General features: G+C 47.0%; 2 protein-coding genes across 10 annotated transcripts in view; one reads left to right on the top strand and one right to left on the bottom strand.

The window, feature by feature from the left end:
• Window positions 1–11,210, bottom strand: part of mvb12a (multivesicular body subunit 12A) — a 44,775-nt gene extending 33,565 nt beyond the window's left edge. The window contains exons 1-2 of one of the 5 annotated variants that reach the window (XM_072564040.1): window positions 11,038–11,200; window positions 10,489–10,545 (exon numbers count right to left, since the gene is read on the bottom strand). In XM_072564040.1, the coding sequence (XP_072420141.1) occupies window positions 10,489–10,545 (57 nt within the window). In that variant the 5' untranslated portion in view covers window positions 11,038–11,200. Of the gene's footprint in view, window positions 1–10,488; window positions 10,546–10,888; window positions 11,007–11,031 lie in introns of those variants that run through there. The other 4 variants (XM_072564038.1, XM_072564036.1, XM_072564037.1 and 1 more) reach the window with 4 other exon arrangements.
• Window positions 11,211–11,350: 140 nt separating this feature from the next.
• dsn1 (DSN1 component of MIS12 kinetochore complex) overlaps window positions 11,351–17,795 on the top strand; it is a 32,778-nt gene continuing 26,333 nt past the window's right edge. For 2 of the 5 annotated variants that reach the window (XM_072564034.1, XM_072564031.1), the window contains exon 1: window positions 11,351–11,582. In XM_072564034.1, coding sequence (XP_072420135.1) covers window positions 11,554–11,582 — 29 coding nt within the window. In that variant the 5' untranslated portion in view covers window positions 11,351–11,553. Of the gene's footprint in view, window positions 11,583–15,585; window positions 15,883–16,491; window positions 16,801–17,795 lie in introns of those variants that run through there. The other 3 variants (XM_072564035.1, XM_072564032.1, XM_072564033.1) reach the window with 2 other exon arrangements.

The following is a 17,795-nucleotide window of genomic DNA, read 5'->3' as shown; positions in this document are numbered from 1 at the left end:
CCTTCTACTGAAAACTGTAAAAAGGAACTCACATGAGGAAGACAATGAATGAAGCCTGGAGAACACTGCTTCTGACATGCATCAGTGAGAGAACAGTAGAATACCAGTGGCCCCATATTAAAGTGCCACTACCTTTGTTTTCAATTGAGATTTCCATATTTAGTGACAATAAAAGGATTGCGATGCTGCAGCAAGTCAAGTACCTGAGTTTGTTGATTAAACTCTTCAAACGGTGCCACTCATCATACTGTTAAAACATCAAAACCACAGTCATTAGGATTATCCTTTAGGCTTGCAACATGTTCGACTTTATATAGTGCTCACAATTCCCTGACCTTTACTATAGTAGTGGAGGGGGATAGGAGCAGATGGTGTGGGAAAGTATTTAAGTGGAGGAGGGGGAGATTACAATGCTATAAAAACAGGAAGTTTGGGGCATTAATTAGGAACATATATTCTCAGGGAAATGCACGACAGAAATTTGCTGCGAATGTTTGACAGGTTTGTCCCACTGAGACAAGAAAGGGATGGCAGAATGAAGGAACCTTAGATGACAGGAGATGTGGAACATCTAGTCAAGAGGAAGAAGAATGCTTAATAAGTCTGGGTTGAATTTGCGGATCCAGACAATCTATACAATCGACTCAGGAATTCTTGGACATCATCAGAAATATACACATAGTCAAGGAAGAAACTATGGTCTCATTCAATGTAACGGCACTGTTCACCTCTATCGACAAAACCCTCGCCAGAGAAACAATAGCCAACCTGCTGGACAGACATAACAGACAACAGGACGTTGAACCTATCAACAAAGTCGGCATACTTAAACTACTGGACTTGTGCCTCACAACACACTTCACATTCAACAGCCAGATAATATGAACAAATCAACAGAACACCCATGGGCTCACCGATCTCTGGACTCATAGCAGAAGCAGTAATGCAAAAGTTAGAACAAACAGTCTTACCGCAAATTCAACCTAAACTCTGGGTCAGATATGTGGATGACACCTTTGTAATAATTAAAAACACAGAAATAGAGAACACACACCAGATCATCAACGCCACACTCACAGGAATCCGATTCACTAGAGAGGAAGAAAAGGACAACCAACTCCCATTCCTAGACGTGATGGTACAGAGAACACCGAATGGAGAATTCACCAAAGGTTTTACAGGAAAGCCACACACACAGACCAAGTCCTAAACTATGAAAAGTAACCACCCCACCACACAAATGAAGTTGCATCAAGACACTATTCAAAAGGGCCACAACACACTGCAGCACACCAGAACTGCAAAAAGAGGAAGAGGAATACCTATACAAGGTAGTCGCCAAAAACGGATACCCTAGCAATTTCATCAACAGATGCCTAAGGGAAAGGCAACGGAACGAGGACATGCCGCAACCCAAAGGACTAGCCACACTACCATACATCAGGAGCATTTCCGAACTGACAGCCAGACTACTGCGACCACTAGGACTCATAACAGCACACAAACCAACAGCCACTCTCAGACAACAACTCACCAGAACGAAGGACCCGATACCCAACATGAGCAAAACCAATGTAGTGTACAAAATCCCATGCAAGGACTATACAAAACACTACATAGGACAAACAGGAAGACAGCTAACGATCCACATCCATGAACACCAACTAGCTACGAAACGACACAACCAGCTATCCTTAGTAGCTACACACACAGATGACAAGCAACATGAATTCGACTGGGACAACATTACCATTATAGGGCAAGCCAAACAAACAGAGAACAGCCAGGGAATTCCTAGAGGCATGGCACTCATCCACAGATTCTATCAACAAACACATCGACCTGGACCCAATATACCGGCCACTACAGCGGACAGCTGGAACTGACAACCGGAAGCGGCAGAGACAGGCCACTATAAATGCCGGAGGAAACAGCACAGAAGCGCTTCACAGGAGGCTCCCAAGCACTGAGGATGTCACCTAGACAGGGGACGAAACATTTGCAAGACAAATTCCCATCTCGGCGAACAGAACCACAACAATGAGCATCCGAGCTACAAATCTTCTCCCAAACTTTGAATGCTTAATAAAGTTGAGAAAGCAAGGATAAGAAAGGGCTCTAGAGGGTTGAGGCAGCCAGGAAGGAATTGAAGAATGGACTTAGGAGATCTAGAAAGGGACATGAAAAAGCCTTGGCAGGTAGGATTTAGCAAAACCCCAAGGTGTTCTACACTTATATGAGAAACAAGAGGATGGTCAGAGTGAGGGTAGGGCCAGTCAAGGATAGTGGAGGGAACTTGTGCCTGGAGTCAAAGGAGGTAGGGGAGGTCCTTAATGAATATTTTGCTTCAGTATTCACTAGCGAGAGGGACCTTGCTGTTTGTGATGATTGCATGAAACAGGCGGATATGCTTGAACAGGTTGATATAAGGAAGGAGTGTGCGCTGGAAATTTTGAGAAACATGAGATAGGTAAGTCCCCTGGGCCAGACAGGATATACCAAGGTTCCTATGGGAAGGGAGAGAAGAGATTGCTGCACCTTTGGCAATGATCTTTGCAACCTCACTGTCCACTGGAGTAGTACCAGATGATTGGAGGGTAGGAAACGTTGGTATTCCCTTGGATTAACAAAAGGGAATAGGGATAATCCCTGGGAATTACAGACCAATCAATTAATCAGTCTTATGTTGGTGGTGGGCAAATTACTGGAGAGGATTCTGAGAGACAGGATTTCTGAGTATTTGGAAAAGCATAGCTTGATTAGAGATAGTTAGTATGGCTTTGGAAGGGGCACATCATGCTCAAGCCTTACTGAATTATTTGAGAATGTGACAAAACAAACTGATGAAGTTGGATGATGTGTTGTATATAGGTTTTAGCAAGGTATTTGAGAAGGTTTCCTGTGGTCGGCTCAGTCAGAAAGTAAGGAGACATAGGATACAGGAAAATTTGGTAGTCTGGACACAGAATTGGCTGGCCCATAGAAGACAGAGGGTGATAGAAGATGAAAAGTGTTCAGCTTGGGCTTTGGTGACTAGTGGTATTCTGCAGGGATCTTTCTGGGTTCTTAAACACCTCTGCTGTTTGTGATTTTTATAAATTACTTGTATGAAGAAGTGGAAGGGTGACACAAAGGTTGGAGGAGTGGTGGATAGCATGGAGAGCTGTTGTAGGTTGTAACGGGACATTGAAGGATGCAGAACTGGGCTGAGAAGTGGCTGATAGAATTCAACCTGGAAAAGTGTAAAGTGATTCATTTTGGAAGGCCGAATTTGAATGCCGATAACAGGGTTAAAGGTGGGGTTCTTGGCAGTGTCGAGGGATCTTGGGGTCCATGTCCATAGATCTCTCAGAGTTGCTACCCAAGTTGATAAAGTTGTTATAAAGGCAAATGGCGTATCAGCTTTCATTAGTAGGAGGATTGAGTTTAAGAGCTGAGAGGTTATGCTGCAGCTCTATGAAGCTCTGGTTAGACCACATTTGGAGTACTGTGTTCAGTTCTGGTCGCCTCATTCTAGGAAGGATGTGGAAGTGGAAGCTTTAGAGAGGGTGCAGAGGAGATTTAATGCCGTCTGGAAAGGAGGGCATATCTTATGAAGAAAGGTTACGAGAGCTAGGGCACTTCTCAGTGCAGCAAAGAAGGATGAGTGGTGACTTGATAGAAGTGTACAAGATGATGAGAGGCATAGATGGATAGCCAGAAACTTTTTTCCCAGGGTGGAAATGGCTCTCATGAAGGGGCATAATTTTAAGCTGACTGGAGGAAGGTTTAGGGGAGATGTCAGAGGTAGGTTCTTTACACAGAGTGGTTGTGTGGAATGCACTGCCAGCAGTGATAGTAGAGTCAGATATATTAGGGACATTTCAGCGACTCTTGGATAGGCACATGGATAATCATAAAATGAAGGGTAGTTTGTTAGTTTGGTCTTTGAGTAGGATAAAATGTCAGCACAACATCGAGGGCTGAAGGGCCTGTACTGTTCTACATTAACCTGATAATCTGCTAAGTGTTGATGTTGACTGTGGGATAAATATTGAACAGAATACAGAAATGGGAGAAGCCTCCTGTTGTTCTTCAAAAAACTACTGCTGCATCCTTCAAATTACATGTAGGGTCAGATAGTATCTTGGTTTGAAGTGACATCAGAAAAACAGCACACCCAAAACTGCAGCTCTTTCAGGACTTGTATAACTATTGTGCTGAGTTCCTGGAGTGACTTGAATTCACAACTTTGAGTCAGGGCTGAAAATGTCACCAACCACTAAGCTACAACTGACATCTTCCAGCATGAAATGAGCAACACCTCAAAATATGGAAGTGAAATCTAATGATTAATGGTTAATCACTACTAACCGAAACACTGCACTTGCCATAAAACTATTTTAAAAAACCAAGGGCAAGAGAAATTGAATTCCCCTATTATTCTATAGAAGAGTCCATTTATTTGGCTTCATTAAAAATAAAAGCCGTGCAACATTTCATTAATGCGGTCTCATGATATTTGAGTAATCAAAATTTTGTCATGTAACACATGAACCACACCAACCACAAATATCTTCCTTCCAATGATGAGACTGCAATCAGTAATGGCAAAACAGCTCTGAATCATTTTAATTTGTACTGTACTGTGAGAAAGAATGCTTCATGACAGAGGATAAACAAAACTTGGAAATGTTGTGTTTTGAAATTCAAAAATAGAAAATCCAGGAAATTTGTGTGTTAGTGCCTGAAAAACAAACAAAAGCTTTCAAATGGAGCTTTCATTAAATTCACACAAAGTGTGCCTTTCAACAGAAGATCTCTTATCCCTTTACAATATCACCTTTATATAGTGGCATGGTGGCTCAGTGGTTAGCACTGCAGCCTCACATTGTCAGGGACCTGGGTTCGACTCCCCTCTTGGGAGACTGCCTGTGGAATTTGAACATTCTCCCTATGTCTGCATGTGTTTCTTCTGGGTGCTCCAGTTTCCTCCCACAGTCCAAAGATGTGCAGGTTAGGTGGTTGACCATGCTAAGTTGCTTATAGCGTTCAGGGATATGTAGGTTAGGTAGATTAGCAGGGTTACAGGGTTAGGCTGGGATGCTCTGAGAGTAGCTGTGGACTTGATGGACTGAATGGTTTGCTTCCATATTGTATGGTGTCTATGGTTCTAACAGAAGGGCTCTATACTTCAGCTCCAAGCCTTGGAAACTCAGTCCTATTTGCTTTTCCATGCTTCTGGTTTCAATTTTATGGAACTGGAAAATTGGGAAGGGCTACCTTTAATGCTGGCAAGATCCCAAATGAAAGCACTTAGGTGGATCAATAACACAGTTTAATTGGAGTACAATATTGACACTGACATTCTTCCTGGACATAACACGTCATGAATGTGCTAATGCATTCGAGTAAGAGATCCTTCACAAACTGAACAAGGTGAATCAAACTAAATGACTGCACCTTCATAAGCAAATTTGTTTTAATCTCAAAACATGTGTTACACAATTAAAAATATCTTCAGCATTCTGAAAATAAGATGCATGTTCAAATTACATTCGAGAAAGAAAGCAAATTCATTTGAACCCTGACATTAGATGACTAACAACCAGTTAAACCCTGCTACGTCTCTCACATTACACGTTTGCAGTGTTGTAAAGTGTAGTGCCATTGGCCTTTCAATCATAAGCCACTGTTCCACTTCAGACCAAAATTCATAAAATGATGATAAAGAGGAGTAAACAGAAATGGTAAATGTTGCAAGTGTGCAATTTAAACAGCACAGCTGCAGGCAGTGGTTTCCAAGGCAATGAAGCAGTTCACAGTTGTGATAACATTGACAAGCCACCTGAGCTTAATCCATCAGTTTATTAGTCATCACAGCCTCACAAGTAATAGGCTTCCTAAAGGCTGTGTTCAACATTCATGACAAAACTCTTACTGTAATAAAACCAGTCAGCAGTGGTATTAGCCACCTGCAATGAACTAATTTGTGTGGAACAGATGCATACTCCTCACATACAGAGAGACACACACCCAGAAAACAAACACTCATTTCAATTTTGAAATGCACCGTCCAGCCAAAATGACAAGTCACACATCTAGAAATATTCCAGAATTAATATCAGATCTGTATTAATTTGCTTAATTTACTTATCAACTCCTTTCTCTTTTGTTCCTCTGTTTCTTTTCTCCTGGCCTCAGCACAGACCTGGTGTGGCGTCCTCTCGGCCTGGCCAGGCCTATGACGGCCTCTCAGCGTCCCAAGGTGGTCTCTTGGCTCAGAGTGGCAGCGTCTCTGCCCGGTCTCTCGGTCTGGGCCATGGCAGTCTCTTGGCCTGATGTGGTGGTGTCTTGGCCCGGTCTCTCGGCAGCCCATGGCAGTTTCTCAGTTTGGCCTCTCGGCAACAGACGGAGGTCTCTTGGCCCAGCATAGTAATATCTTAGCTTGGACGTTTGACATGGACTCTTGGTGTAAGTGGATCACGCCTGGGCATGTTTCACAGGCAGCAGGAGATTAGTGAGGCTTCAGCAGCAGTAGCAGCAGCAATGGTATTGCAGCTCAACGCAGGAAGAGCGAGCAGTGAAGGAAGCCCCCCAGTATCTGCAGTGGCGACATCAAGAAAAGGCAGCAGAGATCTCCCAGACTCAAAAACTGTTGAAATTTGCCCTTTATTTGTCTATTAAGGAGTTTATCTTATTTATTTTTCTACTTATTCTATGATGGTAATGCTTAAATTTTTATCTTCATGCCCAAGATGTGTGGGCACATTACATACATTTCACTATGCTCTTGTACTTCTGTACTTGAGTACATGTGACAATAATTTAGAGTATCGATAACAAGGCTCTGCAACCATACATAGACTTTGGTGTGGTGGGTAGTGAAAGTCAGTGAATGCCCTTGGGCCAAATCTCCAGCCAACTTTTGTAAGAAAGCATCAGAACAGAAATAAAGCCTTCTGAAGCTCACTATCACATTCTCCTTTTCATACATCAATCTCCTCTGGATGTGTGGCATGTAGTCACTAGGCATTTCAAGCCACTATAGAAAAAACAGTCATGTGATTAGATATGGAAGCTCACTTAATTATTGTAGAAAAGCAGGAGGGTGGAAGAACACAGCAAGCCAGGCAGCATCAGGAGGTGCAGAAGTCAATGTTTTGGGTATAACCTTCTTAAAAAGGGCTGGCACTCCATTCTTGCTTTATCATAGCTGCCTGCCAGGCAACTTCAACGCAAATGCTGCAAGTAAACTTGCAATGTTTCGGTGCAGGTCTGGGTACCATTCAAAGCCCTTTATTGCTGTGATCTCCCACTCATTGCCAACCTAGCCATCTTCCTTTCCACCTATCAGCTCCACCCTATCACTTTCACCCCCTCCTTCATCTACCTATTGCATTCCCAGCTATCTTTAGGTAGTTATTTACTCATTCAGTGGGCGATATCTCAATCCTTTAACAAATGCTCCTTGTCTGTATTCTGTTATCCAATGCTGACTGTCACATTGCAGCAAACCACAATGTTGGGCGATATTACCCAGGAAGTTACATTCTCTAAACTCGTGTGGCAGTTACAACTTGGTCACATTATTTTAACATATTAAAGTTGTCAGGCCCAAGGTGACTACCTCCACATCTTCCAACATTGGCATGCTAACTCAATTCTGGACCATTCTGCATAAAAATGAACAGAAATCTATACCAAAAGGCAAAAATAAAATGTGGAATAGAATTCTTTTGAAGTTAGAGATGACTCCCACAATCAAAGAAAAACACATTTCTGGAGTAGTTCAGCAGCTTTGGCAGCATCAGTGAAGAGAAAGCGTTTCAAGTCCAGTGATATATTGAAGAGTTATCGAAAGGTCAACTCTTTTCCCTCCACAGATACCGCCAGACCTGAGAAATTTGAGATGTTCAGAGTCATAGCACAGAGACAGGCTCTTCAGCCCAAACTGGTCTGTGCTGACCAAAATGTCCATTCACACTAACCCCATTTATCTGCTCTTGGCCCATATCCATCTAAAATTTTCCTATCCTTTTATTTGTCCAAATGCCTTTTAAATGTTGTTGATGTACCACCTCAATTACTGCTGCAGGCAGCTCATTCCATATGCATAACACCCTCTGCAAAAAACGTTGCCCCTCAGGTTCCCTTTTATTCTTTCCCCTCTAGCCTTAAACCGATGCCCTCCAGTCTTCGATTCCCCAATCCTGGGAAAAATACTGAGTGCAATCACCAATTTCACACCTCTTATGATCTCATACACTTCTATAAGATCCCGCTCAGTCCCATATGCTGCAAAGAAAAACTCCCTAGCTGGTCCAAACTCATCCTATAACTCAGATCCTTGTAAATTTATTCTGCAGTTCTGTATCCAAATGGCCAGTTCTCCCTGTATTCTATGTGATCTAACCTTGCTAACCAGTTGAAGGCTACCATTCTGCTCTTATCAATCCTCTTTGTTACTTCTTCAAAAAACTCAATCAAGTTAATAAGGCGTGTTGACCACCCCTTGCCTTTCCAAGTACATAAATCCAGTCCCTCAGGATTCCTTCCGATAACTTGCCCACCACTGATGTCAGACTCACTGGTCTACTGTTCCCTGGCTTTTTCTTATCATCTTACTTAAATAGTGGTACCACCTCCAGTCTTCCATCACCTCACCTGTTGCTATCGATGATACAAATATCTCAGCAAGGGGCCCAGCTTCCTTAGCTTCCCAGAGTTCTGGGTACACCTGATCAGGTTCTGGGGATTTATTCATCTTTACCACATTTTAAGCCATGCAGCACCACCTCCTCTGTAATATGGACATTTTTCAATACATCAGTGTTTAATTCCCCATGTTCTATATCCTCCATATCATAAGACCATAAGATATAGGAGCAGATATAGGAGTTGAGAAACATATCATGGCTGATACGTTTCTCAACTCCATTCTCTCACTTTCTCCCTGTAACCCTTGATCCTCAGGAACCTATCCATCTCAGTCTTAAATATACTCAACGACCTGACCTCCACAGCCTTCTGTGTCAATTAATTCCATAGATTCATCACTCTCTGGCTGAAGGGGTTTCTCCTTATCTCTGTTCTAAAAAGGTCTCCCTTTTACTCTAAGGCTATGCCCTTGGGTCCTAGTCTCTCCAACCAATGGAAACAACTTTCCACCATTTACTCTGTCCGGACCATTCAATATTCTGCAAGTTTCAATTAGATTTCCCCCCATACTTCTAAACTCCATTGAGTATAACCCAGAGTCCTCAAACATTTGTCATATGTTAAGCTTTTCATTCCTGGGACCATTAGTTAGCACTGCTGCCTCACAGCGCCAGAGACCCGGGTTCAATTCCCGCCTCAGTCGACTGACTGTGTGGAGTTTGCACGTTCTCCCAGTGTCGGCGTGGGTTTCCTCCGAGTGCTCCGGTTTCCTCCCACAATCCAAAGATGTGCAGGTCAGGTGAATTGGCCATGCTAAATTGCCTGTAGTGTTAGGTAAGGGTAAATGTAGGGGTATGGGTGGGTTACGCTTCGGCGGGTCACTGTGGACTTGTTGGGCCGAAGGGCCTGTTTCCACACTGTAATCTAATCTAATCATTCTTGTGAACCTCCTTTGAACATGCTCCAGGGCTAGTATATCTTTCTCGAGATATGGGGCCACAATAAACACTGATGCAAAATACTCAGTTTGTACCTCCCCATCTCCTGCAGTTCCACACATAGGCAGCCTCGCTGATCTATAAGGGGGCCCTATTCTGTCTCGTTATCCTTTTGTCCTTAGATGCAGTTTTTAAATCTGTGATCAATCCTCTGAAGTAACTTAAAAATGTATAATGGTCACAATTGTTGGTTTTGTTGAAACCAATTGTTACATTTGTCACTTAATTCCCATCCCCCACCAATATATTTGCACATACAGCAATTACCGCATGACATGCCAGCTATTATTTTTGCATATCACCTGTTGTCAGTAACAAAGGCTTTCTAAATTAAGCCATACACTTCCTGGAACAACACTTCCCTCAACACACTAGCAATTCAGAGTTTAAAATAAAGGCTTCTTTTGATCACCGTCAATTCAGCTAGTAGGATTATAGGTGACTGAAACTACTACCTCTTCACGTAACCCATCCCAAAGAGCTCCAAGGGGAAACTTTGTCAGAAGAGATATGTTGACACATAAAATAAGTCTGAATTGTAGGAAAAGAACATTGTGATGCTACATGCCTTGCCAACATATCTAACCAAAAATCCACATGGCAGACATAGAATAGGACATTCCACACGTCCCACACTGACAAAAAAGCTAACAATGAAGTACTAGAAATAGATGTGGAAAAACATCAATTTAGTGCATAGCATCATAAAAAAGGTACACTAGTTTGGGCACATTACTAGAATAGACATTAAACAGAGATAGGTATTGGAATGGAATAAAACAATATAAAAGACACAAAAGAAGCAGAGGCGGAAATTTGCAATGAATATAATGGAGTGCATGTTGATTACCTGTGTGAAGTTTTCAAAGGACAGACACAGACAAAGAAATCCACAGATGTTAATCATCTGAAAAGATGACAGCAAAAACAAATTCAGAAAAAACACGAACCTCAAAAAAGGACAGGATCAAGACCGAGAATCCTGGTAGTCTGGAGAGCCACAGAACCACAACTGGATTCTGGATAAGAAAGACCCCTTCTCAAAAGGGTCTTTGCTAACTTTGAAGTGAGAAGACATTATGAAGATTTTTTTTTAAATACAAGGCACGACAGAAACTTTCCAAGAGATATTAACACATGTCAGGGACTCAGCTGGAGCCAAGCACTTTCAATGTTGAGAGTTTGGTCAAACACCTGGAGACTGCGTTGATCTATTCGCTCAGGTGGCAGCTCCAACCTGAGACACTCACCTGAGTGGCCCGCCCCTGCCCAGGTAAAGCTCACTCACAAAACACGGCACATCCCAAGCCCGAAGGACAGCCACACCAGGTAACCTGTCCCTTCCTCCACCTCTTCCTCGACCATCTTCACATACACAACCCCGGTTACCTACATTTACCTGGAGAAGTCTGCCCTGGCCGATTTTCGTCGCGCACCTCCGGGAACTTTCCCCTGGGGTGGCCGTTCGGGTTTATTCGGCTCTTTCCGGAGAACCCTCGCCCCACCCTGCCCGAAAAGCGGCCGTTATTGACGGTTGGGAAAGCGCCACCTCGCGCCGGCTCGCGGGGTGAGGGCAGGGACCAAGGGGCGCAAAGCATGCGCGCGCAGGAGCGGGAGGACGACCGCTCATTTCCCCCTCGTAAACCCGGAGGGAGGACTGTAAACGCTGGGGACCAGAATCGAGAGTGGAGTGCTGGAAAGGCACGGCAGGTTAGGCTGCATCCAAGGAGCAGGAGAATCGACGTTACGGGCCTTCCCTGCGTGCGCACTGCACGAAGAGAACTACAATGACCGATAGCTACTGGAGATGGGGAAGTGAGTGCGCATGCTCGAGACTGGTGCCGCCTTCACAACCCGTGCTTATTCCCATGGTGCCCCGCGCTCTTGAGCGGCCGGCGGCAAAGGGGGCAAGAAAATGGCGGAGGGCAGTCACATCAAGACAAGGTAAATAAAGGCACAAACGTTACTCTTCGGGTCATCGATACCTCTGAGTTTAGGTTCCTTTCATTGGATCCTAAGTACTGTATTGGGGATGAGATTCATTGTAGTAAGAAGGCGCCAAATGGAGGGGAGATGCAAGTTTCAGATCTCGTAACTTTTCCGAACAGGGGAGGTCAGTTAGGACCATGCGATGGTAATAGTGAGTTATGATTATAGTGATAGATTTTAGTTGAAAGGTCAGAGGAGGCTCCAGTGGAGCGCAAGGACTACTATAGACTGATTCTGAAGGAAGATCAGATTTCTTTTTGTTCATTTGTGGGATGTGGGTGTCACTGGCTGAGCCAGCATTTTATTGTCTGTCCCCAGTTGCCCTTGAGAAGGTGGTGGTGGTGAGCTGTCTTCTTGAACTGCTGTAGTCTGCCTGTTGTGGGTTCACCCACAATGGCATGTCAGAGGGAATTCCAGGATTTTGATCCAAAGACAGTGAAGGAACAGCGATATACTTCCTAGTCAGGATGGTGGATGGCTTGGAGGAGAACTTGAATGTGGTGGTGTTCACGCACATCTGCATTCTTGTTCTTCCAGATGGAAATGGTCGTGGGTTTGGAAGATGCTGTCTGACAATCTTTGGTGAATTTCTGCAGTGCATCTTGTAGATAGTACGTACTGCTGCTACTGAGTGTTGGTGGTGGAGAAGAAGATGGATGCTCATGGATGTAGTGCCAATCAAGTGGGCTCCTTTGACCTTGGTGTCAAGATTCTTGTGTTGTTTGGGCTGCACTCATCTTAGTCAAGTGGGGAGTATGCAATTACACTCCTGTAGATAGGCTTAGAGGAGTCAGGAGGTGAATGACATACAGTATTTGTAACTTCTGACCTGCTCCTTTAACCACTGTTTTTATGGTGAGTCTAGTTGAGTTTCTCGTCAATGATATCTCTCTGACAGATGCTGTCAGACCCATGGAGCCTCTCCATCAATATCTCATAGTGGACTAGCATAAACTCATTGTATCAAATTACCTGTTTCTCTAAAAGCAAAGCAACGTCAGCTCATCGCCCATCAAGTTTACTTGAAAGTACAAACTTTCAGAGTGCTGCTCATTTCTCAGGTAGCTATTGGGACAGGCATATAGATCACAGAATTTATAAGTAAAAGATCAAAGTAATGCAATGTATTAGACAAACCTGGATAGTTGTTAAGTCTTTTATCACATAGAATGGAGCTTTTGATTAATTAATATGTAAGTCCTAGAATTTTTTTCAAATCACATCCCAAGATAACTTAACGTTTTATCAGCTGATAAAAAAGTTACATATCAGCTCAGACAATGCATGAAAGGTATGAGATTATAATCTATCTTTATCCCAACCTGGAGTCAGACTGGTTTTATTTCCAAAGTAGGAATTTTAAAAATGTCACGTTGACTGCTTACATAAGATTGTGTGCTTTTTGAACATAGCTGAATTTGCAGATACATTCTATTAAATAGACTTAGTTGTGTCTCTGGATTAGTGGTGCTGAAAGAGCACAGCAGTTCAGGCAACATCCAAGGAGCAGTAAAATCGACGTTTGGGGCAAAAGCCCTTCATCAGGAATAAAGGCAGAGAGCCTGAAGCGTGGAGAGATAAGCGAGAGGAGGGTGGAGGTGGGGAGAAAGTAGCATAGAGTACAATGGGTGAGTGGGGGAGAGGGTGAAGCTGATAGGTCGAGGCCGGGGTCGGGGTCGAGGTCGGGGTCGGGGTCGGGGTCGGGGTCGGGGTCGGGGGCGGGGGAGTGGAGTGGATAGGTGGAAAAGAAGATAGGCAGGTAGGACAAGTCATGGGGACAGTGCTGAGCTGGAAGTTTGGAACTAGGGTGAGGTGGGGGAAGGGGAACTTCCAGCTCAGCACTGTCCCCATGACATGAGAGCGCGCACGGGGGTTGGGGTGAAAGTGGGGGTTGGGGTGAAAGTGGGGGGTGGGGAAGAAGAGAGCGCGCGGGGAAGGGGGCGTGAGAGAGCGCGCGGGGAAGGGGGCGTGAGAGAGCGCGCGGGGAAGGGGGCGTGAGAGAGCGCGCGGGGAAGGGGGCGTGAGAGAGCGCGCGGGGAAGGGGGCGTGAGAGAGCGCGCGGGGAAGGGGGCGTGAGAGAGCGCGCGGGGAAGGGGGCGTGAGAGAGCGCGCGGGGAAGGGGGCGAGAGAGAGCGCGCGGGGAAGGGGGCGAGAGAGAGCGCGCGGGTAAGGGGGCGTGAGAGAGCGCGCGGGGAAGGGGGCGAGGAGGGGATTGAGCGCGCGGGGAAGGGGGCGAGGAAGGGATTGAGCGCGCGGGGAAGGGGGCGAGGAGGGGATTGAGCGCGCGGGGAAGGGGGCGAGGAGGGGATTGAGCGCGCGGGGAAGGGGGCGAGGAGGGGATTGAGCGCGCGGGGAAGGGGGCGAGGAGGGGATTGAGCGCGCGGGGAAGGGGGCGAGGAGGGGATTGAGCGCGCGGGGGGTGGGGCGAGGAGGGGATTGAGCGCGCGGGGAAGGGGGCGAGGAGGGGATTGAGCGCGCGGGGAAGGGGGCGAGGAGGGGATTGAGCGCGCGGGGAAGGGGGCGAGGAGGGGATTGAGCGCGCGGGGGGTGGGGCGAGGAGGGGATTGAGCGCGCGGGGGGTGGGGCGAGGAGGGGATTGAGCGCGAGGGTTAGAGAACGTGCCAGGTGGTGTGAGGGGGCAGAGTGCTGGGTCGGTGGGAGTGGAGAGTGCACGAAGGAGGGACAGCACGTAGTGGTGTGGGGCGGGGGGTGAGAGAGCCCGCCGAGGCGGGGAGAGCATGCGAGGGGGTGGGGCGGTGGAAGGGGAGAGCGCGCGGTGGGGTGCGGCGAGGGGGGAGAGCGCGCGGTGGGGGGGGGGGGGGGGTTGAGTGCGTGCTGCGGGCCGCGAGGTGGGGGAGACAGCTCGCGGGGGAACAACGGGTAGGGAGAGGCAGGAGAGTGCACATGCAGGGGTGTGGGAGAGGGAGGGGGAGAGGGAGAGGGAGGGGGAGGGGGAGAGGGAGAGGGAGGGGGAGGGGGAGGGCGGGCCCATTGGGGAGGGGGAGGGCGAGGGGGAGGGCGAGGGCGAGGGGGAGGGCGAGGGGGAGGGCGGGCCCATTGGCGAGGGAGAGGGCTGTTGCAAGGAGGTGGGGGTGGGATAGAGCGGGGCAAGGTGGAGAGAGAGCCCGTGGGCGAGGGGGAGTGAAAGCACGGGGACGAGGGGGAATGGGCGCGCATGTGCGGGAGAGAGTGAGGGGAGAGCGCACGAGGGAAATGTGATGAGGGCGAGAGAGGGAGAAGTGGACAATGAGAGCGGGAAGAGAGAGAGCATGTGCATGGGGGACAGGGAGAGAGAGAGTGCGAGAGGGGGATGCTGCGGGGGAGGGAAAGAGTGCGCGCCCTCCTGGAGGAGAGGAAGACTGCGTGTGCGAGGCAGAGAAGGAGAGTGCACACACAAGGGGGAAGAGGGACAGTGGGGTGAAGGGAGAGAATGCGCAGGGTGGGAGAGTGAACGCGTTTGCGTCGGGGGAAGAGAGATTAAGCGCGTGGGCGGGATGGGGAGAGAGAGCAAGCGAGCGTGCGCGCGCAGTTGGAGAAAAGAGCGCATGAGGGCAGAATAAAGAGAGCGCGTGTATATGGGGAATGAGAGAGAGAGAGTTGGGTGAGAGATAGAGAGAGGGGTGTACGTGGGGAGGAAGAGAGAGGGCGCGCGTGTGTGAGAGAGAAGGCACCTGGGTGCATACTTGATAGAGAGCGCACATGGGTGGGAGCAGGCAGGCGCAGGGTCGAGGAAGAGGGCGGGCGTAGGGGTGAGGGCGGGGGAGAGGGAGAGCACGGGGACAAGGGGGAAGGAGAGCGTGGGATGAGGAAGAGGGAGTGTGCGCAGTAGAGAGTGAGGGGAGAGCGGGCAAGGGAGTGGTGGAGAATGAGAGCTGGGGAGAGGGGGAGAGAGCGTGCGCGTGGGGGACATGGAGAGGGGGTGTGCCAGAGGGAGAGCACGTGTGGGGGAGAGGAATATGACACGGGCAGGATAGTGGGCGAGGGAGTGCGCACACGTGGGATAGTAGGGGAGTGCATGCGTGTGAAGGAGGGGAAGAGTGTACATGCATACATGGAGGAAGGGAAGAGTGCGCATATGCGTGGAGGAGAGGAAGAATGTTCGTGCGAGGCAGAGAGGGAGAGCATGCACATGAGGGGGAACAAGGAGAGTGCATGCACAAGGGAGTGAGGGACAACACAGAGAGAGGGAGGACACGCGCGGTGGAGGGAGAGAGAGCACGCCGGGTGGATGAGTGAACGCGTGTGTGCTGCTGGGGTAAGAGAGATCGAGCGTGTGCACGCGCGGTAGGGAAAAAGACGGCAGGAGAAAGAGAGAGCGTATGTTGGGGGGGGGTTGGTGAGAGAGAGAGTGCTCATGGGTCAGAGAGAAGTTGGGCGCGCGTGGAGGGCAGAGAGTGGGTGCACGTGCTGCTGAGATAGAGAGTCGGTGCATGTGGGGGTGGGAGAGTGAAGAGGGTGTACGTGGGGGTGGGAGATAGATAGACAGAGGGCACAAAAGGGCAGGCATGGGAGTGAGAGACAGAGCGTGGGAGTGAGGGGGAAGGCGCCCGAATGCATACTTGATAGAATGTGTGCACTAGTGTAATGGAGTGTATACCTGTGTGAGTGGGTATGCATGTCAGTGTGTGAGAGCGCGTATCCTTGGCAGAGTTAGAGAGTTTATACTGTGGTAGGATCACCTGCAGTGTAACATGAACTCAAGATCCCATTTGAAGCCATCCTGATGGGTACTGAACTTGGCTATCAGCCTCTGCTCTGCGATGTCCACCTGGGAGGACATTCACCCGAAATCTCAGAGCACCGCAGATGGTGGAAATGTGAAATACAAACAAAGTCCTGGTGAAACTCAAGATTTGCTATTTTTGTGGAGAGAAAAAGAACAGCTAATGTTTCCATTCTGATATGAGTGTTTCAGTTTTGACTTGACTTGAAATGCTAACTATTTCTCTCTCCACAGAGGTTGCCAGAACTGCTGAGTTTCTCCAGCACTTCCTTTTTTAAAAAAAATTATTGTCTGTTTGTGCTGTAAATAATTTGCAATCATGTATTTGGCAGATTATTATTTGTGGATTCTTCAGCACCCAAGTTGGCATTCCTGTTGTAATGCTGAGGAACTGCGACAACGTTGGAAAGAAATGGTCCCTTAGGTCTAGCCAAAATGGATGAAGAACAGGGGAGTACTCCCCCCCCGCCCCCGCCCCCGCCCCCGCCCCCGCCCCCGCCCCCGCCCCCATTGTTGTGACCATCACCAACTGGTCATTTATATTTATTGGGTGTTTGCTGTGCCTAAGTTAGCAAATGTTTTTTTCAGAGTTACTTAGTACCACAAAACAACCCTTGAAAAGTGTTTTAAATTTCCAAATAGTTTGAAACCTTTAAGATTTGGAAAGTACTGTTTTTAATGTATGTAATTTTTTATATTACTGATAAAAAGTGTTTAATCCTGGCAGGACAAGAGCAGTTATTTTATTATGACTAAATCTTGTCCTCCCAAGAACTGCTGATGACAGTTCATAAATAATGATTATAAGGTATAGAAGTCAGTGAAGATGTAAAGTACAGAAGATGCTGGAGATGCTTAGCATGTTTGACAACATTTGTAGGGTGAGGAATGGTGTTTACATATGAGGCCTGTGATGTTTGATCAGAATTGGGAAAAGTTATAAGTTAATAATTTTTAAACAAGCGAATGGTAGGAGAGTGGGAAGAAGAATAAAAATAATCATCTATGACAGGGTGAAGGATGGGAAATATTAAATAACAAAAAATGTGCAAGGTCATTGTGGTAATAGACAATCAAAAAAGCATAAGGAGTTTCCATTAATGGCAGAATCCTAAGTAGCAGCCACTTACAAGTAAATAAAAGAAATGAGAGGAACCGTTGTTGAGGTCGTTGTTAAGCCCAGAACACTCGGGTGCCCAGTGGAAAGATGTCTTATTTCTCAAGCTTCCATGGAACTTCATTGGAATGCTGCAGCAGGCTAGTGTCAAGAGTCAGAGCAAAGTGGAGAATTAAAATGACAAATGATTTGAAGCTCAAGGTAATGTTTGTGGACTGAACAGCATGTTCTGCATGTCATTAGCTATTCTGTGTTTGGTCTTCTCAGCATACAATCTTTGGATTGTAAGCCTGCTACATAGACAAACAAATAAATTGATTGTGAAAGG

This window comes from Chiloscyllium punctatum, chromosome 46 (genome assembly GCF_047496795.1).
Source record: "Chiloscyllium punctatum isolate Juve2018m chromosome 46, sChiPun1.3, whole genome shotgun sequence".
Classification (NCBI taxonomy): Eukaryota; Metazoa; Chordata; class Chondrichthyes; order Orectolobiformes; family Hemiscylliidae; genus Chiloscyllium; species Chiloscyllium punctatum.
This window is presented reverse-complemented; position numbering and strand designations above follow the sequence as displayed.